The 23,520-nt window shown below is 43.4% G+C and overlaps 1 protein-coding gene across 1 annotated transcript; it reads left to right on the forward strand.

The window, feature by feature from the left end:
- The first annotated feature begins 8,335 nt into the window (after nt 1-8,335).
- Nucleotides 8,336-22,211, forward strand: LOC138292202 (keratin, type II cytoskeletal 5-like). The gene is made up of 9 exons (XM_069230649.1): nt 8,336-8,867; nt 9,124-9,344; nt 10,528-10,588; nt 10,756-10,851; nt 14,501-14,665; nt 16,241-16,366; nt 16,947-17,167; nt 19,222-19,256; nt 21,136-22,211. The coding sequence occupies exons 1-9, from the start codon at nt 8,442-8,444 to the stop codon at nt 21,285-21,287; spliced, it is 1,503 nt and encodes a 500-aa protein (XP_069086750.1). The 5' UTR covers nt 8,336-8,441; the 3' UTR covers nt 21,288-22,211.
- The last annotated feature ends 1,309 nt before the right edge of the window (nt 22,212-23,520 follow it).

Raw genomic sequence — 23,520 nt, forward strand, 5'->3', positions numbered from 1 at the left:
ATATAAGAAAGCTGCAGATCCAAGACTTCTGACACTTTCCTGACAGCTGTTTGAAGAGACACAACCTCTGGAAGAAGAGGGGAGCAGGAAACTCCATCGTCATCTCTGGGGAAGTATTCAAGCCACTGGCGGAGAACAGGCCTCAGATTTCATAGGAAAGATCACTCCCTTCTTTTTCAGAGGCATATCATTGCAAGGGGCTGGTGTCTGAGTCAAAGAGGTAATGTAATCTATGTCTATACTCTTCCTCTTCAATCAATCTCTGTACCTCACTCCTGGACCCCTTTTGTGGAGAGAGCTTTTGTATGTGGAGAAGGCAGCTCAATTGGCTCCAAGCACAGGGCCTGACATGACACCTATGGTTGATCTGCATACTTGTACACCAAAGAGAAGGTGGGAGCTAGCTCCAGGACAACAGGCCTGGGACTGAAAGGCACCATCAGCAAGAACACAGATAGGCAGAATGGTGGTCCAGAACACAAGGGCACACCAGATGGGGCCAAGGCCCTGGCAAAGATGTGGAATATTGTGTTAATGAATGCTACCATATCAGTGCCTGGTGCTGGGAGCTCTGGAAAGGAGGGATGTGGTGCTAGGAGGTTCAGGATTGACAGAGCCAGCACCAATGGGTCCGATGGTGTGGTGAAGACATCTCTAAAGCTGGGTCTGGCTGTCAAACAATCTCAGAGCCAGCAGGAGCAGGGTTAGATGGCTGCACTATGACTAACTTTGGCTCCAAGGATGAAGATCCTGTGGAAGTCCAGAGTCAACAAGGGGACTTTCTTCTACCAGGCTTCTTGTGCTTCCTGTTCTTCTTCCTTCTAGTCTCAGATGAATGCAAGGATGATGGATACCTTGACAGTGGTCAGGAACCACGACAACTCCGCTTGTTGCCACAAGTCCATGGCATAAACAGCTTAGCTTAGTACTCCTGGCTGACCTCAGGGTTCATACTGATACATGAATTGCAGGAACAGGAATCTTGGTCAGAGTCCAGACATCACAAGCATATGGTGTGCAAGTCACTGATGGACATCTGTCCCCTGCAGTTCCTATAGGGCTTTAAGCTTGACTTTTTAGGAGGAAACATGGCACTGCAGTAAATTTGTGTGAGAGAAAAACTCCCAACTCTCTGAGAAACCTTAAGCTCTAGATCCATGTTGAAGGCCTGGAAAAAAGGGAACTAAGTGCATCTGGATGGACACTATGGGGGTTATTACAACTTTGGAGGAGGTGTTAATCCGTCCCAAAAGTGACGGTAAAGTGACAGATATACCACCAGCCGCATTGCGAGTCCATTATATCCTATGGAACTCGTAATACGGCTGGTGGTATATCCGTCACATTTGGAACGGATTAACACCTCCTCCAAAGTTTTAATAACCACCTATGTGGCTTCAGCCACATTACTTGATGCCAGAGCCAATATGAGGCTATGGCCCTCTGCCGGTGACATGAGAGCTTTAACGTTTCTGGGTTCAGTCTAATGCCTAGGATTATTTTAAAGGCAATAGATCTGTAGGTAGAAGTATTTATCGGAATCAACACTTTACGCCAGTCTGGGTCATTTTTGAGACACAAACCTAGTGCAAATGTTAATAGATTTGAGCAAAGGTGCTACCAGGATAGGCATATTCTCCCCTTCCCTGCCTTTGTCCTCTCCCTACCCATCCACCTCCCTGCCCACTCTGCCTAGTCAAGCCACCTCTGCCGCTCCCTTTGACAGTTTGTTGGAAATATTGCATTTGTGAAGACATTAGTTTTAGATTCATTAGATTTGTTCTGATATTTTCAAAATGCTATGCAATGATGTGCTACAGAAATCAATTCAAACAAATTTTTTGTTTTGCCAGCCAATACATTGAGGGCCAGCTGTGCAAAGCATTTTATTGACGCAAACAGTCCGATTCAGAGTTTGCAACTGCAAATATAGTTTTTAAAATGCACTAATCTTATTTTTAGAATCAATAAACTTATTCACTCCTGAAATTAACTTACATTCTGATTTTGGTATTGGGAAGGGGCAAGTTGTAGGCATCCCTTTCAAATACCGAATCTGTCTGATGTTTTCTAACTAAAATCCGGTCACAAAACTTTGACAAATAACCACCTCTGTGTTGGAGTTGTCACCAATTTCCAAAAGGTCAGTTTGATACCCTTTTCCCTTTGTGAATGCTAAAGAAGTTTGTGGGAGAGAGGCGGTGGTCCAAGGAATTTCTTCTAACTCTGAAACAAGGAAAATGGGTGCATCCTAAAAAAGTTGTATTTATTGGAAGGAGATCAATGTCATAGTGGTCTGCTTACCCTAGCACGCCACCACTTGTGATGGCCACCAATTGGAGTTACCCACAATTTATGACCTACGTCATTAATGCTTATGAGGTGGGTTAGATTACAACCCAAACCAAATCATATTGTTATGAACCATCCTATTAGTACATACATCAGGTCATAAAATGTGTTACTAGTGACAAAAATACTAATCCTAATTGCAACCAGGTTTTTGTGATTAACAACACAACACATTCCCGCTGGTCAATTTGGAGGTAGGTAGGAAAGCATCTTAATGCTTGTCCACTGGCTCCCTCAAAATCAGAATATGTCTGGTCTGCGAGCCCCAACCTCCAGCTGAGTATCGCAGAAGGTTTGAGACAACAGAACCAGTGGTACCTCTTTCAACACATTCAATCAGGTCTGCACTGGGACCTAAGCAACCCACGCCCTCTGTCCCGAGTTTTCTGTTCTAATGCTGTGCATTTCACTCAGACCAGTCCCTCCTGAATACAAGCTCAACCATTTCACCCCTTTATCACCTGCCCAGATCTGCCCATAATTAAAGTGATGAAAAAGTACTATTAGGTAGTCAATAATAAAAAACACTCACATTTCAAATTAGATTACAGTAGACTGTCTAACCTGATCAGTGAGCCAAGCACCGGGCCATCCTCCACCCAAGCTCACCACAGGGAACCCTCCCTTAATCAAAAGGTGAATCATAGAGGTTACCAGCAAGAGAATCGCCCATACATCAGCAAAAGAGCAGGGCTCCTGAGCACAAGCAAAGCCCCAAAATATGTTGTACTACAAACACAGTTTTAGTTTCAGAAAGATAATAACATTCCCTTTTACGTAGCAGGGGCCTACCAGAGTTCATGAGAATTATTGAAAGGGGTTCATGATTAACAAACATGTAAATATTTTGGCTGAACAAATTAGATTACAACTTTCTTGTGTCTCACAGGTCTTGTGTGCCAGGGCACCGTGCATTCGAGGCTTGCAGGTGGGCACATCTGAGGATGCGAAAACTTGACTGGGGCAACAGCAAAGCATTAGGAAAGCTTTTAGAGACATAAATATCAATGCAAGTACGTTCTGAAATATTTAATATGCTGTATAAAGCTCAGAACCCAGGAGTTAAGTACACTTTTAACAGTGAAGGACACTCTCTCACAATTATAAAAGTCTGGCTGGCAGCAATATCACCTTCGCTAAAGATTATCTTCTTCTACAGGTTAGCCTTTTTGCTCCCTACAGACTTTTTCCCAGGGTACCTAAATCAGATTCTTACTAAATAATTGGGAAAAAATGGAAAATCAATAAAAGGATGCACCATAGGGTAGTTGGGCAGATGCCTCAAAAAACGGTCAAACTACAGCACAATAAATCAGAAGCAATAAGTGTAAAATCAGTAATCATGTACGCTACATGTAGTGGAAATGTTCAGTATTCAACAAACATACGTTATTCATTTTTGTAATTTGAGTTCCTGTTTTTAGCTTTAATGGTACTGAGTAGAGATCTGAGACGTTCAATGACCAATGCAAACAGAAATGTTCATAATCGACACCCAACTCATATGTTCCACTCCTTTCCCAATTCTAACTCATCTGGAAATCTCCATATACTCTGGTCCTGGAAACCAGTTGTCCATGTTGGTAACCAATATGAAACCTGGCATAATAACCAAACGACAATGCTGTTTAAAGTGATAGCACTGCAGGGAGGTAGAATCAAGACCATCCTCTCAGTTTAGAGGGCCAAACTAAGCTAACCTTTTTCTCTTACTTGTAAATTGTCAGGTTTACAAATCATGAATTTAAGAATATGCTGATTTGGTCAAATTGTGTTATGTGTCATTGTGAAGCACACAATTACAGCGAGGTTATTGAGGTGCTGAGCAGGTGTATGTGTGTGTGTGTAGCGCTGCTTTTGGTAGGTTATTTTAGTGAAGAACCATGTCTTCAGCTTCTTGTGGAATTCAAGAACAGAGGAGGAAACTCTGATGCGGGGTAGGGGGCATTCTGCATCTTAAGAACAATGTAAGGAAATATCCATCCTCCTGATCTACTTCTCTGTATGGGCGGGGTGTGTGTGAGTAGCAGTCCTGCAGAGTAGAGTTGTCTGGATGATTGGTGGAAAAGGATGCAACTGGTTAGGCAGGCGGGCCTAGGATATGTAGTGCCTGGAATGTGTGCGTGAGGATATTGAAATGGAGCACATTCACGTATTGGGAGACAGTGGAGCACCCTGAGATGTAATGTGAGTTATGGGTATGAGGTTAAGGGTGAATCTGGCTGCTGATCTCTGGATTGTTTGTAGCCTTCTAGTACAATGGTTCCCAATCCTTTAATGTCTGTAGACCCCCACTTTATCATTATTGGAACCTGGGTACCCCACTGAATCATTATTGGAAGCTGAGGACCCCCACTGAGTCATTACTGGAAGCCAGAGGACCCAATCTGTTATAATGTTTTTAATTTTCTAAGCAGTTGTGGACCCCTGATGAGGTTTCACGTACCCCCAGGGGTCCGCGGACCACAGGTTGGTAACCACTGTTCTAGTAAGTTGTTTGGTGATCCTGTTGTAGAGGGTATTCCCATAGTTCAACTTGCTGTTGACTAGGGAGTGAGTTCCAGTAGTTTTTCTAGTGTCAGTTGGGAGCCATTTGAAGATCTTCCTCAGCATCTTCAGGGTGTAGAAGCAGGATCTGTAATAGCATTGACTTGGGCAGTCCAGTCCAGTTTGCTGTACATGATAATTCTGAGGGTCCTGGCATGGGTGTTGGGTGTGCATCTGAGTTTGGTTGGCCACCAGTTAGAATCCTATAGTGAAGTGTCCTTGCTGAAGATCACTGCTACTGTCTCGTCGGTGTTGAGCTTGACACAGTTGGCTTTCATCCAGATCCTGACTTTGGACATGGAGGCAATGATCTTGTTTCTTCTGTTGGGGGTCTGTGAGGGAGAGAGTATACGTTGCATGTTGCAGGCGTTTTTTGTCTAAATGTCTTGCCAACAAAGTATGGAAATGTGAACACCAAAGTGTATTTTTAAATGTAGGTGACGGATGGCTTGTATATATCTGAGTTACTATTGTGATTTCAGAAGTATTTAGAATGTAAGGTAGGATAATATCAGGCTCTGTGAGGAGACTGCACTTGGAATTAGTTGGTGTTGGGAAGGAGAAATATCCAAAGTATGGCCCTGGAGAACATCACCCCCTGCCTCAAGTTCCCCAAAGCAAAATATAGGGTTTTTGACTCCCATTTTAGCACACATGACCATCTTGTCTGTGCACCGAAGCCCTTCTGTGATGTGGAGTGAGACTGAGAGCAGCAATCTGTGTTTAAAGAGGCACACCATATGCACCTTCCTTTGGAAGAGAGTGACAATTGCCATTTCACCGGGCTGTAGAAGAATAACAGTGGTGCTAGTGAGGTCATTATATTTGCAGGTCAGGCCTTTCTGCCTGTTGCTAGCTAGGAAGAATGACCTATCTGTTTCTTCTATGTTTTCAATTTACCAGCCAGCCCCCTATAACTGGGTTCTTCCCCCTTCCAAGTGTCAAATTGATCCCACATATGTGAGTGGAAGAAACACCTGACAATGTATGGTTTAGGTGGCCAAAGCCACACTGGCATTCAGCTTGTATGTTACAGAATCCAAGTGGTAACTAAGATGGAGGATCAGATAGAGTCCAGGCAGCTGATGTCAACTGGAAGCCTCTTCCATTCATTCCTGAGGTGTTTCTAGAGGGCTAGACTGGAGAGTGTTTAGGAGATGGGACAATGGGTCTTTTTGAAGCTAGTTATGTGCCTTTTCCTGGTCTTTGATATCCGCACTGATTAACAGATAGGTGAGAGGGAGAGTCAGCATATCTTTTACACCTTTTTTGGGGTTTCTCCTGAAGGATGCTTCCAGCTACATTCTATCTTTTCGCTTACACTCTGGAAAAAGACCATAACTGGACCAGTCTGAGTGGAAATTGCAAAAGTGCAGAACTACCCAGAACTGGTCACAGAACTATAAACATTGAAATACACAAAGTGTGTCTCCAATTTGAGTATATATGGGACAGACACTTCCAGTCAATCTCCAAGATGACCTGACCTAAAGCCTGGGGTCTAATACTATCAGAAACTGAGAGAATCCTTAGAGGGCCAAAGTTGTGGTGGTGACCACCAACTCCCCTTTTCCAGGATTGGGACCAGCAACCTGAGAAAATTCAAAATGTCTGTGGGGAGTATTTGCCTAGAACCCACTCAAAGGACAATGATGGAGGTGTCCTTACCTCAGGAAGATGCTGCTGTGAAGGAGAGAAGCTGTGAAAGAGCCTAGGCAAGAGAGAAACCTGAACCATTGTAGAACATGGAGGACTTGAGGAGTTAGAAGTGTCATCCTGCACAGGTGACTGCACCAACACCTGAACCAGAAACTGCCAGGGGGACTCAATGGAGCAAGTCCTGAAGCTAATTGTTGAAAGGTAAGAAGTATCTAGGCACTAGAAGTTGATGTGCGGAAGGAAACTTACAAATTGCATGAAGGTTCTCTACCAGCATGAGGACACAGTTACTCTGACCAGATTTAGGCACCTAGTTTGTTTGGGTGAAGGGTTGTCAGTGGGCCCGAGAAAGACGCTAAGATGCAAGACCATGAGCACCCATGAATACTATGCAGTTTCCTCTTCAATGATACTGGTGCTTGCCACTACTGACCTGATTGATGGGTCTCGGCGCTCATAACTTAAGAGTAAGAACACATTGGCTAAGTCAAGCAGATATAGCATCAACCCCACCTGGTATGTCTCGCTGGATATACACCACCAAGGTGGCATTTCCCCAATTACAGTGATTCTAGGAAGTGTGCCCTACTCACAAATAACTACACAAACTTAGGCAGTAACACTGAACTCATATGAGGGGGGACAAGGAGTAATCTACTGGGGCTATCAAGTGACTGAGAGTGAATTGAGCTACAGGTACTCCCTAAGGCCCAGTGATCCCCCTTTGTGGGCAATGAGCTAAGGCACTTTATTGTCATAATTTGCCCCAAACATACCGTGGATTCTGTTTCTTTTAGTACCAGGAACTGAATGCTCTTTGATGATTATTCTCAATGTTTCTGGTTGTGTCAGAAGTAATAAAGTATTTTTCTTTTTATAAACCAAAGTATTGACTGAACAAAGATTTATTGGCGACTATTTGATGCTTATTGATTGCTAAGTTTCCAGCCCCACACCACCTCTTTGATTGAGTACTGGGCTGGTGGACATTACTACTCTGTAAATCAAACGCCAAAGCGGTGCACTTGGTGACCTGCTTTTGTTCGAGTAGCAGGCATAGACCCCAAGCACCAGTGATGATTGGCTCTGATTCATACAAATTGAGAACAGTAACTCTAGGTTCTCATGCCTGAAAATGTTCACACTGTTTGTGTAAGTTTAATTTAGAAAATAAAATAATGGACAAACTATTTTAAGTACTTAGTAAAAGAGAACAATTAAAATGAAATACCTTTTTTGTAAGGCTTCCTAAATGTTAGATAGCGGGACTCACTTATTGTCCAGCTTCTGCTTTTGTTCTGGGTCACAGAGCATGGAGACAACATATTTTCTATATGAAGCATCTTTTTAGTTTAATCTAAAGGCCATCTCGAACTTGGGTGCGACATTATTTTTCTCCGTGATGCACAAGGGAGCCTAAGTGCAACGAGCGTAGTACTTTGGGAATCAGAAAGCTGGATGCCCAGGCACAAACCTGGGGCCTTTTTACTAAGGAGAACCACAGCCATTTAATAGAACATCACCTGATAACCAGATAAAAGCACATTTGTGTTTTGCAAGTGATGTTATCGACTTCTTGACACAGAAAGATTACATCACAAATGCATGAGATTGAAGTCTGCAAGCAAAGCAACTTTTTAATTCTATAGGTGTGATTCGTTTAGCTGGTTAAGTAGGATGGGCGCTGCCAGGGATGCCAAACCCATGATTGCATTAAATTAGCTTTTTTGCTTCGATGTAACCAAGCCCAGAAATTCTAACAGATAAAAGGGGAAAGTTGGTTGTTTATTCAACAGAGTGGTTCAGTCTCATTCACTTTTTCATCTGTCTCCGGACATCCCTAACGCTTCTTTCCACTCCACATCTCCTACAAATCAGGCACCATGAGCTTAAGGAAGTCCTCTCCTGGAGTTGGGAAAGGCTTTAGTGCCACTTCTGTTGGAGGTGGGGGTCATGGTGGTGCAAAGAAAATGAGTTTCTCTTCTGCTTCCCACTCTGGAGCTGCTAGCGTCGGCAGCAGAAGCCTCTACAGCCTCGGTGGGCATAAAAGGATCTCCATCCCCACAGGCAGCCATGCTGTTGGTGGTAGCGTCAGAAGCTTTGGTGTTGCTGGTGCCAAACTCTTTGGTGCTGGTGGGGATCGTGGATTTCCAACTTGCCCTCCTGGTGGGATCCAACAGGTCACTATCAATAAAAGCCTCCTGGAACCACTCAACCTGGAGATCGACCCCTCCATCTCAAAGGTGCGCACAGAGGAGCGTGAGCAGATCAAGTCCCTGAACAACAAATTTGCCTCCTTCATCGACAAGGTAAGCTTCCAACTTTAATACACTAACTTTCAAATACTGAGCACTTTCTAGACATACTGATGAGAGTGTTGTACTCCTCTTACTCACTTCATTGCTTCACAATATCTTAGAGCACTGGACACGCTATTCACAGCACTGCATGCCCGTTACACTGGGTGCCTGCAACGTGTCCTTTTCGCAGTTGTCTCCCAGGTTGCGTCGGTTCTGTAACTTGTGTGGATCATTTTACTAAATTGTCTTTTTCATCTTTTTTAAGGTCCGGTTCTTAGAACAACAGAACCAGGTGCTAGAGACCAAATGGCGCTATTTGCAGCAACAAGAGCTTAAAACTGGTGGCAAGCGGAACACCATTGAACCCCTGATTGAGAATTACATCAACGGCCTGAGAAGAATAGTGGATAATTTGACAAATGGCAAAACCCGTTTGGACGGCGACTTGAAGCAAATGCAGGAGGTGGTTGAAGATTACAAGAAAAAGTATGTGAAAAAGAGCTTTTACCAAGTCAGACCCTACCTAATGTCACAGATGAAATGTAAATTGGAATGCTAAAAAACATTGGGACATATTTGCAAGGAACAGGCAAATCAGTGCTGATGCACAAGTTTTCTTGCGTTGCCCATGCCCCACTTAATGACACCATGGGTGCACCGTATTCACAATATGGCGCACCATGGTGGTCGTTAGGACAATAGCAGCAGAACTTTTGATGCTATTGTGGTACTTTGCTGCACCAGCATCAACAATTTTGACGCAAGTGCAGCAAAGTGCAAGGAGGCCCATAGGTTTCTATTGCTGCATCATTTTAACACCTGCTTTGAGCAAGCATTCAAAATGATGCAAAAAATGGCGCACTGAAATCTTGTAGATTTCACTGCGCCATTTTTGCCTGCCTCCTATCGCCGTAACGGCCCCTTTCCATTCATTATGCCTGGCACAGGCATAAGGTGACGCAAGGGGGTGCATTTCGCTATTTTGTAAATATGATGCAGCAAAAAAGCCTTACTAATGCAACATTAGCATAAAAAAATTACACTAATATGACGCAGGAAGGCGCTAGGGGCTTGTAAATATGCCCCATTATTCGTATTTCATGCATGTTTGCAATCCAAGGAACTTAATCCAATCTCCAGATTAGGATTTAAAATGTGTGACTGAGCGAGTCAGTAGGCTCATGTTATAAAATCCTAAGAGACGCTTCTTGACTGAGCCGGGGAAGGATGGATGATTGAGAAAGTGACTGGTTGAATAACATGCAAACTTTCTAAGTACTTTCGTAAACGTTATATGGGCATTTACCTGGAGTGTTCCTTATTCACAAACACCTGTCGTTTTTACTTTTGTGTGTACAGCAGTCAAACCCAATTAAATATTCGTGTGCAGCGTATATTTGACTGGTACATACTTCTCGTATTTATATATAATCGAGGTTCTACAGCTTGCATTTTGTAGACCCATCAATAAAAGCACATCTGCCCGCAAATAGGTACTATAAGAGTGTATAGACAAATATAAAGAGGTTAGGTTTTGCTTGCCTGCTCTTTAAATTCATGCGCTGGGTATCAGACACTGGACGGAAGAGGTAGGGATATTTAGCTCGCTGATCAGTTCGAAGTCTAGCCTACTGTTTTCACCATATAACTCTCTTCCTCATCTCGACAGGTACGAAACTGAAATCAAGAAGCGAACAACGGCAGAGAACAATTTTGTGGTGCTCAAGAAGGTAAGCAATACATGCACAAGTGATGGGGGGTGTTACTTAGGAATCATATGAAGAGAAGCAGGCATGACAGCAAAAGGCCTGGCAAACCAATAATAAACCTGTAGAAACAAGAGGCAGGGTCCAGAAGAAGAGGGCAGGTACTGTAACCTTTCACATTCCTTCCGCAGGATGTGGACGCGGCCTACATGAAGAAGGTGGATATGGAGTCCAAGGTGGACTCTTTGACTTCAGAGATTGAATTCCTCCGGTCCGTCTTTGAGGCCGTAAGTGCTCTTCTTCCGCACTGTAATCTTCAGATATGTTGATTTAAAATATGCATGGTTAAGAAGGTAAACTGAAACAACTCGATCACTGTCCCAGCAGTGTTTGCCCAAAGTTCACGCCCACGGTTCCCCTGAACATGTGTCCCTGCTCAAGATTTGCTTCATTGAGCTTTGTTTGAAAGGCTCCATTTCTCACAAATTGCTGTTATATCGGCACAAGTAATAGCCGCACGCAGTAGTTCTTTTCTCATATTAGATTGACAGGTGTCCTGACAAGGTTCCTGTTCTGAGCTTATACTGGTGGAGTTCACTCTATAGTATTCTTCTTCTGAGTGTGGATTGACAGTATAGCAGTATTGAGCTTGGTTTTCATGTGTTTTGAATCTAATGTCAGAAATCCAGACTCTCCTCTTTGAATACTGAGTTTAGACTGATAGGATATCTTCCTGCACTGTGCCACTACTAAGCGAAGAGTGACAAGATATATCCCTTTTGCATTTGTTTGCACTGCCCGTAGGTTGATACAATGGTAGACTGCAGTGTACCAGTACTCTGTTTAGATTCACTGAATTCCGCATGACGTATGTACGATTCTAGATTGACAAGAATGCTGACTGAGATTAGATTGACAGAAGTCGTGTCTCTCACATTTGAGTACTGAGTTTCGATTGACTGGGTTTCTGACTGCACAATACCAATCAATCAATCATGGATTTGTAAAGCGCGGCTAATCAACCATAAGGTCTCAAGGCACTGACCTGGCTCAGTCGAAGAGCCAGGTCTGGAGGCCCTTCCTGTACTTCTTCAGTGATGCAGTCTGCCTGAGATTGAGGGGAAGTGTTTTCCATGTCCGGGCTGCTAGGTAGGAGAAGGATTTTCCTCCTGCTGTAGTTTTACAGATCTTAGGGACTGCTGTACGGGCAAGCTGGGAGGAACAGAGATGTCTGTTGGGTACGTAGAAGGTGAGGCAGTGGTTAAGGTATGCTGGTCCTGTGTTGTGCAGTGCCTTGCAGGTGTGGATCAGGAGTTTGTATGTAATGCGCTTGCTGACTGGGAGCCAGTGTAGGTCTCTGAGGTGGCAGGAGATTTGGCTGTGTCGGGGAATGTCCAGGATGAGTCTGGCTGCTGCATTCTGGAATCTTTGTAGTCTTGATTGAAGTTTCTTGGTAATGCTGGCATTGAGTGCTTTGCCATAGTCCAGTTTACTGGTGATGAGTTCGTGGGTGACTTTCTTCCACGTGTCTGGGGGAATCCATTTGAAAATCTTCCACAGGAGACAGTGGGTGTGGAAGCTTGATGAGGAGACAGAGTTAACTTAGCGGGCCATTGATAGAGAGGAGTCCAGGATGGTGCCCAGGTTGCGCACATGGTCAGTGGAGGTGGAGGAGTTACCCAGAGCGATGGACCACCAGGAGTCGTTCCAGGCAGAAGGGGTGGAGCCGATCACAAGGATCTCTGTCTTGTCCAAGTTGAGCTTGAGACAGCTGGCCTCCCTCCAGATGGTGACTGCTCTCATCCCTTTGCGGAAATTCCTCTTGGCTTGAGCAGAGTCCTCAGACAGGAAGAGGATCAGTTGGGTGTTGTTGGCGTAGGAGACTATGTTTAGCGTGTGTTGTTTAGTGATCTTAGCGAGCGGGGCCATAAGGATGTTGAAAAGTGTCAGGCTGAGTGAGGATCCTTGGGGCACTCCGCAGCAAGTTTCTTTATGTTCTGATGTGAAAGGTGGTAGTCTGACCTTCTGTGTTAAACTCAGTGAGTTGCTGGTTGACAGCTTTCTCCATTACCATGGCTGGGAAAGGGAGCAGAGAGATGGGTCTGTAGTACTTAAGCTCCACTACTGACTTTCGATTGAGAGGTAACCTAAGTACAATTTCCTGACCTTTGTTTAACTGGAGATGAATGATCCATCCCTGCTGTTTTCTTATAGTGAGCTTCAATTGGCTGGAGTTCTAGGTTTCACCATAGTGCTCTATTTCTTTTACTTTGGGAAGGATCCAGTTTGCAGCACCTCTGTCCTTCGAAACTCTTGACACTGTACCCCTGCTCTGAGCTCCCTTTGGGAAGAGGCCAGGCTCCAATAATTCTGGCCAAGCCTCAATAATTAGTCTGTTTTTGTAGTTCCCATTTTTCAGTACTAAGACTGTCTAATGAGTTGCCCTGCATCAGATATACATTTCTACAAGTCCTGTCTTGCCCATATATGGTTGGACTTGACTTCTACTACTGGGTGCCCTCTTTCAGTGTATCGGCGCTGAGCTTCCATTGACTGAAGCTCTGGCTCCCATGAACCTGTTTAAACCTGTACCGACCTTCCAGTGAAAAGGGTCTGTATCCAGTATTTCTGTACTGCTCTTCCGCTGACAGGTGTTCTGGTTTCAGCACTGCAGAACTGCGCTTCAGACTATATAGCCCTGGCTCCAGTACTCACCTGCTAAGGTTCTGTTGACAGAAGTCCTGTCTCCAATAGGAATCTACTGAATTTCCAGTGACCTGAATCTAGTCACAGTTGTACTTATTTATTTGTTTGAGACTTTACTATAGCGCTTAGTCACTGTGGAGTATGTGAGAGCCTCCCACATAGAACAACAATTCCATGTAGAAGTCACAATAACACTATTTAAAACAAAGAACAAATCTCAAACAAGTATCAGGGAGTGGGATTTAATACCCAAAGCAAATACAAGAGCCTTCATCTGGAGAGGAAAGGAACCAAAGGTGTACATCATATGGGTCATCATTAATTAATATTTCTATACTGAGCTTGCACTCAGTGGAGTCTTACCTCCTATATTTCTGTACTGCGCTTCTATACCAGGAATCATGTCTACAGTATTTGTGTTCTGAGCTTACACTCAAAAGAGTCTTGCATTCAGTATTCCTGCATTCCTCTTCCCATCATATGAATACTCTCTGCAGTACTCCTTTAAGGGGGTTCCATCGCACACCCTGGCTCCAGTACTCCTGTAAAACACGTCGGTCTGCAGATACCTTGGATCAAGTCCTCCTGTACTTCTTCAGTCCTGAGCTCTTGGTCCCAGGTGTGCTGGCCCCAGAAATCCTATAATGAGTTTCTGTTGACAGTCCATAACCCTGCACTGCGTTTCTTCAGCAAGAATCCAGTCACCTGTATTCCTGAATAGATGTTTCCATTCACGGGAGTCCTGGCTCCAGTACTTCAGCACTGAGCTTGTAATGTCAAAAAACCCAAGCATTTTTATACTCACCTTCCACTCACAGGACCGTTTTTCAAGTATTTCTTAACCCTGTTTCTGTCAACAGTTCTGGACGCGGTACTCATGTATTGTACAGTACTTCTGTACTGAATTTATGTAACAGAAGTACATTTCCCATTCTGTTGTGTTGTGCTGCCACAGAAATTAGTTTTGGATACTATTTTGACCTAAACTAAGTTTGCGTTTTCAGAAACTGTGAACATATCCCTGTGTGATATATTACTTCAAACCATTAGAGATTAAGTCAGTTGTTGTGGAGTATGGCTGAGGTTGTCCATATCGCTCAATGGGATGCTATATTGTTAGATGGGATCTCACAGAGAACGGTGCAGAGGTACTAGAGATCCCAGCACAGACAGTGAAGCGTAAAACGTAACAAGTATTGGGTTGAAATGACATCTTCATTTGATTTGCAGCAAATGGCGGAATTGCAATCACATATGTTAGACACGTCTGTCATCCTGTCAATGGATAACAACCGACAGCTGAACCTGAATGGTCTCATGGCAGAAGTCAAAGCTCAATACGAAGACATTGCGAACATGAGCAAGCAAGAAGCGGAGCGGGAATTTGCAAACAAGGTATGAAACCTGGAATTTACAAAGTACATTTGCTCTTCATTGTGAACCAATGATAGAAATTTTAGGACACTCCCTAAATCAGAACATGTGTCTTTTTTAAATTTCACTTCATTCATTTTCATACAGGAGAAATACTCGACACCCACCTTGCCATTTTTCCCAAAATAAGTTATTCCTTTTCCTTCCCATCAGTACCTTATAAACACTCAAGTGGGGAAGGTCCCTTGCTTAGGAAAGGTGCACTGAACCCTGCATTGAGGGGTAAAATCAGCAATGTGTCTGGGTTATTGGGAGAGGCATTTTGGAAGGAATATGAGTTTTCTTAGTACTGCCAAGCCTTAGTGGATGTAAATTGTGACGAGGGCAAAGAGATCGGAAAACACAAATTTAGAGACGAAGCAAGGGGTTGCAGGTAAAATCTGTTTATCTAAGCATGGATAATGAGGAAGGATACTCCAATATCTCTGTGTAATCGTGACATTCCATGAGGCAAGCATATCATATATAAATGAAGAAGGATCAAGTCAGACTCTGCACTGCACACAGCCTTTGTCTGATTGATGCCTTCTATTAAAGGCTCCACAAACATAAACAATAGAGAGAGTTTTTAGGCAAAAATCCATCACACCTTCCAAAGTAGAAGAGACATCTAGCAAACACAAGATAAGATGAATTTGCACTCAAGAGTCCTGAACCAAGGTGAAGTTGGCACAGGTCAAACAGTTCAAGGCTTGAGAGCAATTAGGGGCATATTTAAGAGCCCTGGTCCCATTGTAACACACATTAGCATCATTTTCTTGATGCTAATGTGGTGTTAGAAGGCAAAAAACGCCACGCCATATTTACTAAGTGGCGTAATGCATGGATTGCGCCACTTTGTAATCCTTTGCGCTACATTATCCATGCCCCAGGCATAATGTATGCAAAGGGGTCGTACCCCCATTAGGGGGACCAAAAAAAGGCCCAAGGAAATCTAGGAAATTTCCTTGCGCCATTTGTTTCAGCACTTTAACGCCTGCTCAGTTCAGACGTTAAAAGGAGGCTTCCATTGCTTATAATGGGCCACTGGGTGCTTTGCAGGATTAGTGCCAGAATTTTTGAAGCTAATCCTGCAAAGCGCCGGACTAGCATAGAAAATTCAGACGCTAGTCCCCTAACTACCACCATGGTGCTCCGTATTTTAAATTCGGCACACACATGGTGGCGTTAGGGGCCTTAAGGGGTGCAAGAAAAGTGGCACTGCACTGTGTGCTGCACCACTTTTCTTAAATGTGCCCCTTAGTATTTAACTGGATTCTGTGCTCCAAAGCTTAGGTTATGTATGTTTGCACTACTTTAATCATTTCAGTCCTAGGACAGATCACATGAAGAATGTGATTTAAAAAATAGGAAGCACGCCTTAGAAGCAGACGTGGCAAACTTTTCTCTTTTAAATTTTTATCTCGGATTTCCCTGTGATGCTTTTGCAACTGCACTTTGAGAAGTTCTAGAGATATGGGGTGCCTTTCAAATACTTGAAATATATGAGATTCTTGTTTGGCTCTTTCCATTTTTATCTTGTTTATGACCATCTAGTTCCAGAAGCTGAAGGAAGTGGCTGGCCAACACGGAGATAGTCTGAAACACACTAAGAACGAGATCTCAGACCTGAACCGGCAAATACAGAGGCTGAAGGTTGAAATTGACAGTGTGAAAAAGCAGGTATGACATGGAATTCTAAAAACACTGGAGAATGAGATAAACCACGAACCTGCCTACATGTGAGCACAGCAAAACCACTAATGCACATATCTACTGGTTCGGCATCTGCAGACCTAGGTTCTGAAGAGAAATGCTTGTTTAGATAATAGAAGAGTGTTAGAAATCTCTACTTACCTATAAAATATACAACACGATCTCTCTTTTTGCTGATATGGACCATTTTCATTTCATTTCTTTCCCTAGTCTCTCCCTTCAGACAGATGGGCATCTTTCACTTCTCACGTGACAAGAGCATGGTTAGTTATAATCTCTGGCCTGTGACACTCTATCTTAACCTCAAATGCTCAGAGACATTCCTTTGTCACTTAAATGTGTATTACATTGGGCATCACAGTAAGTCAAGATTATAAGTCAGTCTACTGGGTTTCTAGGCATAATAGACACAATCGAAAATGCTATATTGCCCATAGGTTAACTACATGAGAAACGATGTTCCTAATTACACGAACGAAGATGTTCCTATTGCCTAACTGTTTAGCATTAAGCACATCTCACGATTAATTTTTTTTCCCTATTCCAGATCGCAAGTTTACAAAGAGCTATTGCAGAGGCAGAGGATCGCGGAGAGCTCGCCCTGAAAGATGCCAGAAAAAAGCTGGCTGATCTTGAGGCTGCTCTACAGAAGGCCAAGGAGGAGATGGCTCGCCAGCTGAAGGACTATCAGGAGCTGATGAACCTCAAGCTGGGCCTGGATGTGGAAATTGCCACCTACAGGTCCCTGTTGGAGGTTGAAGAGAGCAGGTGAGTGCACAGCTTGCAGTCACATGGATACGCAAAGCGGGACTCTAGTACAATCAGTGTAAGCACCGACTGTACTCCTAGAGCCAGTACTATTGGACATGTCATCTGTAACCAGGGCCGACTTTAGGGCAGTGCGACTGGTGCGGCTGCACTGGGTGCTCACCTGGGGAGGGGGGCTCTGACCTCAGGGAGGGCTCTGTGTTTTGCAGTATATTATGATTTAAAAGCCCCTGCTGCAGAGTTCCTTGCGTGTCTGGCTTTCAGGGAGCAATACAAATGTCAAGATTACACTTGTGATTAATGCTCCTACTAGACAGAGATTTTAGAGTTTTGTCCAGCGTCAGTTTTGACTCGCCATAAAGTAGTGCAGAGGATTAATATGCCTGCTGCAAAGAACACATACGCTGCAGATCACAGAGCTGTATTTTATGTGGATAGCTGAGTGAATTACTGTTTTTGTCCCAGAGATTCTTTTTGTTACAGCAGTTTATGAGATACAACCCTAATACAGAACAGTGACTTTTACAAACTGTCATAAAAGAGCTTCATGCTAACTTTCATTATCTATTCCCAATGTTGGTGAAAAGGGTTAGTTTGGGTAGATAAGCATTTTACAAGGACTGTACCATGACAATTGTGCCTCCGTGTAACTGCCCTCACCCTCATCATTACATTCATTGGGCAAATGCTGGAAGGGTCCCCAGTTGAACTGCAGCATAAAGTGCTGAATAGAACGGTCTAGTTGAAGACCTCAGCTTTATACATTGTATATTGGTACAGAATTGATCATAAGCAAGAGTGCACTTTGTTGCACATCCAGCTGCCTGATCACATACCCTGCTGCTGGCTAGCGTGCACGCAAAGAATGATAAGCTCTGCTATTTTCAAATCCTTCGAAAAAGTGCAACAGTGGGAGGGGTTCACAGACATGGTTCACACACTGAATTCTACATTAATACGTGATTACATCAATTCCAAGTTCATCTGACACTGGGATACCTGTTGCAGGTTCTTCAAATTTTTGTTAGCCATGAGCCTAAATAAGACTACCATATGTTTCATAACTTTTGGATTTCAGACACTGGTCGAGTCAGCATTTGACAGGGCTGCACTTTTCAGAATCATGGTGGAAGAGCTGTAAATGCGCATCATTAGTAAACTCCAGGTCACTGCTCAGTGGTTACAAACAGGACCAGGTTTAGCGCTGGAGGGGCCTAGTTCGACAATCATTTTCGGATCCCCCAAACCCCCCCAACTACCTCCCCCTCGGATTGCCTCACTACCACCCGGCAAAAGTGTGCCTCACCTCTTCATAGCCGCTCTGTCACATACATTTCATTTGTTTTAAAGCACTGGCAAAGCTGCCTTTACTAATAATGGCAGTCTTCTAGAAGGAGTCCGATTTACAGACTAGTATATGTTCGGCATATTTTTTGACATTCCCTTTAATGGCTGAACAACCCTTGAAGAAATCTTAAAGTATTGAAGCCTTTGAGCCACATCCTCCAATAAATATAATTGTACATGCTGTCTCTAGAAAGAAATTGAGTTTATCAGGCAATCATCACCCTAAGCCGCAAATGTGTGCAAAAAACTTCAACTAAAAATAAATGAAATAAGGACAGGCAGTACATTTGAACAGTTATTTCAGTGTTATGCAAGATCCAACATAGTATTATTTTTTGTAAAGGTAAACTTCAGCAAGTATTTTATACATTTAAAATGACAGTAAAAAGCTTAATTTATTTCTGAATGAAATGTGAAACATGAAGCACCATGGCGTGTGTATCATCTGATAACTAGAAAGGCATGGCAAGCATTTTGTATCGGCGAAGTACCCATCGTTTGGGCTGAACATACCACAATTCTGCCCCGCTATGGCATCACATTCTGTGCATCACCTCTTAATTATAGCGATAAACTTCTGTGATGGGTATAATGCAAGAACTTTCAAATGCTATTTCATCTTGCTGATCCTGATGATTATGCATGTGAGTGAAAAATCAGCGGCTGCAGAGCCCATAACTAACACGATGTATTTGTATCGTTTTCAGGATGTCTGGTGAGATTCAAGATGCTGTCAGCATCTGTAAGTACCATGGCAATTTGGTTTTGTCCCTTGAAATGATGGTTAATTTTTAACCGAAGTATGCACACTGTCTGCACCAAAACCCAGTAGCTCATTCTTAAATTAGTGCCGTTATTCATGATAACAAGTGTTCTATATAGTTCTCCAAATGATGAAAGTTTTTAAAGGGATCTGTATGCACCCTTTCTAAAACAGCAGGAACTTTATTTAGGGAAGATTGTCTATTCGTTGGTTGTTAAGATATCTCAAGTTGAGGACCAGACTCTAAAAGAAGTTACTGTATTTCTTAAGGCCACTTTATTTTAGGCTGCAGCCAAAGCCTAGCAAAATGCATTTTCTCCCAAAGATGCCTCGTTCATTTATTTGCAAGGGCCGGATGTTAGAACTGCATTTTAGATATGCAAAAACAGCATCCTCGTCAGGTTGTGCTCTTGGACTGTGATGAAACGGAACTGTAGGTGGCCCTGGCAAAGTAAGGTGAGCACCCCCTCCATACCCCAACCAGTCTTTCCCTCCATAATCCATCTTCACAAAGCCTCAGAGAGTCTGGTTTACTAGGAGAAAAGGCCCGGAAATTACCGGGATAAGGAGGTTTCGGTGTATGTTATGTTCTGTCGCTAGGGAAAGCGCTGAATAAATGCTGTTTAGGTGTTACTTATTGCAACTCTTGAATTCCAAACCCATATTACTGGTCTTTACCAGGTGCGATAAATACTAAGGCCCAGATTTAAGAAGGCCTAGTGCCTCCTTGCGCCACATTAGCATAATTTTTTATGACGCTCATGTGGCTCAACAAGGCCAAATTTGCTGCGCCAGATTTACAAAGTAGTGCAATGCATGCATCGTGCCACTTTGTAACCCCTTGCGCTACATTATGCCTGCCACAGTTTTTATTTTTAACACCTCCACAGAGCAGGCATTAAAAGGGGGCACACCATTATTCTTAAAGGGATCCTATGTACTTTGCAGAGTTAGCGCCAACATTTTTGGTGCTAATCCTGCAATGCACTACAATAGCGTTCAAAATTATGACTCTATTGTCCCTAACACCACCATGGTGTGCCGTATGTTAAATACGGCACACACATGGTGGCATTAGCGGGGCGCAAAGGGGCGCAGGAAAAGTGGCGCTGAATATAAAGCAGCGTCACTTTTCTTAAATTTGAGCCTAAATTTGACTCTGAGGCCCTGGTAAACAGGACCAGGTGCTGTATTCTCCTTTCACTTTCTCTTTTCTCTTTCTTTGTCTTTGCTTTTTTTCACACTTTACCTCCTCTCTCCCCCTCGCTCGCTTCCTCCTATTTCTCTCTCTGTTAGGTGTCTGTATTTCACCTTTGTTTTAGCAGCGTGCTATTTTCCTCTCGAATGGTCTCTTTCTTCTCCTTTTGGTGTGTCTCCCTCTCTTCCCTCTCTAATCTCTCAGCTATGCTCAGATTCAGCTACTTTTCTCACATACATGGCTTGCTCGCTTGATTCTTTATAGATTGTGCCCCTTTTACTCTCCCTGGACGGTTCACATTGTCTTCTCTCCGTAATTTTCCTTTCCCAGTTGGTTCTTTCCGATTTATTTGCTTTGTTCTTGGTCATACTTAAGTGTGAAGTTATTTTCTTCTGCATTTTCTATATTGCAACCATCAACCAATAAATGTCGCATCGTTGTTACTTTCAGCAAACTGGCAAGCACATGCCGCCTTCCGAAAGGCAGTAGCTGCTCTTTACTTCGCCAAATCCTACTGACATTGCATGGATGCTTGAGGGGGCCCTTCCAGTCCCCGGAGCAGCCCCACCATAGGGGCTGCCGGGACCTGCGCTATGCCTCTGCTCTTGGGGTAGGGAAGTTCACTTCCTCAGGTTCACTGTGATGTGTTTTTCATTGCAGCGGTGGTCAACACTGCTCACAACCCCAGTCCAGGAGGCAGCAGTGGACAAAGCTATGGACAAGGAGGCGGCGGACAGAGCTTCGGAGGAAGCAGAAGCCAGAGCCACACCTCGAAGGCTACATTTTCGACCACTAAGAAGACATTCTATTAAGCCAGAAGCTCGCAAGAATCTGCATGAAAGAAAAGCTTTTCTGCCTGGGGACGGCAGCACTGACCCCTCGAGTCTATCTATCTCATATCTCCCACATATCTGTATCAACAACAGAACTTAACCTTCAGATCTCTAGCTGCCAGTATCTGTCTCTCTCCAAATTTAGACAAAGTCTTCGCCCAAGCTAGGCTAAACATTCCTACTGACCCCATCTTCTCATCTGGAGTGTCAGAAGTGGACATGAGCAAAGTGGTGTTCGAGGGAAGGAGGTGGGGGAAGGCAGTGGGCTCACCCCTTTATCAGTGTGCTGCTGTTCTTACATACCCCCATGCTCGTGGAGATGTGGCCTCTATGCAGGAGAAGTAGTTATTGCTGCGCCGCTGGCTCCCCCCCTGGTATCCTCGCGCTCTTTACGCCCGGGAATCTATTGTTGGCCTCTATCCTTACTTACTATAGCTAAAGGTAATGTGAGTGAAAGGACCCATTGAAGAGCCACTTAAAACTATATTTTAAGGACTGTCAATTGTCAAAGAAACTATAGGCCAAAATACATAATTGATTTGCCTTCTATGGTGTGAAAAACGCCAAAGACCAAAGTAGGATTTGGTCCTCATTTCCTGGTGCAGTGCATCGATTGCCCTTGACAATTCTGTAAAACCTTGTTTTTATGTTTCCAACACTATGAGTGTATACAATATGCTCTGAATCAATTGCCCCCCCCCTCCACAATATAGGTTTAGAAGATTGCTCATGATTTCTGTATGCAACAATTGCTCAACTTCATGTTTTTGAGTGTATCAGACTGGCAGGCTCCCTGGTGTCTTATGTACATAGAAGCTTCCTGGTATTGCTGTTTCTCGGTGCTCAGAGCTGCGACCTCCCAACTCTCTTGTGTCTCTTATTAAACTGCATGTCAAACTCAAACTGTGTTCTTAGTCTTATTGTTTTAAGCCTTGGTTTCTCTCTAATACCACAAAAGCTCTAAAGCACTTACAAGTGGAAATGTAACAGAAACAGTGATGCACTAACAGAACATATATGCAACAAATGTAACATTTCCTTTTGCAAGGGGCCTGTCAAAAGAACAACAGCAACATGTCACACTGATTTGTTGTCTATGAGTGCAGGACGATGGAATGAAAGCACTTCAAACAGATTCACGAATAACCGTAATATGGAACAGCTCAAAAGTCCATATATTTACCAAATTGTTTGATAACCAACACAAACATATATCACCGCGTGCAGTATGCGCTATTGGGTAAAACGTGAGCCCCGAATCTCGCCCCTCCTAAGACAAAAGGATGCTTTTGTGGTATTTTATTAAGCCATTCCCCATGCAACGTGAAACATGTGAGCCTTCATTAAAGTTCAAACACCAATAAAATGAAAATATTGCCATTCCCCATTTTTTTCACTGTTACTTTTTTAGGGATTCCCGGATGTTAATCTCCCTCTTCCTCTCCCTCTCCCTCTCTCAGCCCACTGATCTCTCACCCATTCTGATTTCCTGCTCTCAAAATCAACCCATGGTGCAAAATTATAAAGCAGTACACTACAGCCACAGATATCATCAAACAGAAAAGTACAAAGCCTCCAGTAGGATCTGGCTACAACAGCAGACAATCACACTACTTCCCAGAAACCTCACTGCCCTCAACAGACCACACATAATGACTATGAAACCACCATTTAGCATCCAACAAACACTGCTCTCAGCAAGCCACCATCTAGTTTTTGAAAATTCTCTCTATCCTCCTCCGATACTCTTCAGACAATGAGTCTGTGGTATCAGAGTTAAGTCAAGTCCTCGCCCATCCTTGGAGAAGAGGCTATTTCTGTTGTCTGTGATTAACTCATATCCCATGAATTGAAAGGTGTGGAGAGACTTTATTGAGGTTCACAAGACTCTGACATAATGATGCATTTGTGAAAGTATGAAAATACAGTCTGATTTTCGGACTGTAAGATCTCTTCCTCGAGAATCACACTGAAGACAGTACACTCTTTGTGACAAAGAAGTAACTGACGATAAAGCACTATACATAAGCGTCTAAGTGAAACTGGATCAGGGCTGCACAGAGTTTTGAACAGATCCTTGCTTCTACAAAAGAAGTGTCATATAACTTTTAACAAATATAGTTACCCTTAACTGTCCAGCACGTAGCTTCCAAAAACATTACTAACCTCAACAGACCCTTATATAGCATAGCAAAGCTCATGCACATTCAAC

The sequence above is a fragment of the Pleurodeles waltl genome, chromosome 4_2 (assembly GCF_031143425.1).
Source record: "Pleurodeles waltl isolate 20211129_DDA chromosome 4_2, aPleWal1.hap1.20221129, whole genome shotgun sequence".
NCBI classification, from domain to species: domain Eukaryota; kingdom Metazoa; phylum Chordata; class Amphibia; order Caudata; family Salamandridae; genus Pleurodeles; species Pleurodeles waltl.

Excerpts from the sequence above, each read along its gene's own strand:
- LOC138292202 (XM_069230649.1), top strand. The coding sequence starts at position 8,442 with ATGAGCTTAAGGAAGTCCTCTCCTGGAGTTGGGAAAGGCTTTAGTGCC. Across the intron at positions 14,666-16,240 it reads AGCGGGAATTTGCAAACAAG|TTCCAGAAGCTGAAGGAAGT; the intron begins GTATGAAACCTG and ends ATGACCATCTAG. Across the intron at positions 19,257-21,135 it reads TCAAGATGCTGTCAGCATCT|CGGTGGTCAACACTGCTCAC; the intron begins GTAAGTACCATG and ends TTTTCATTGCAG.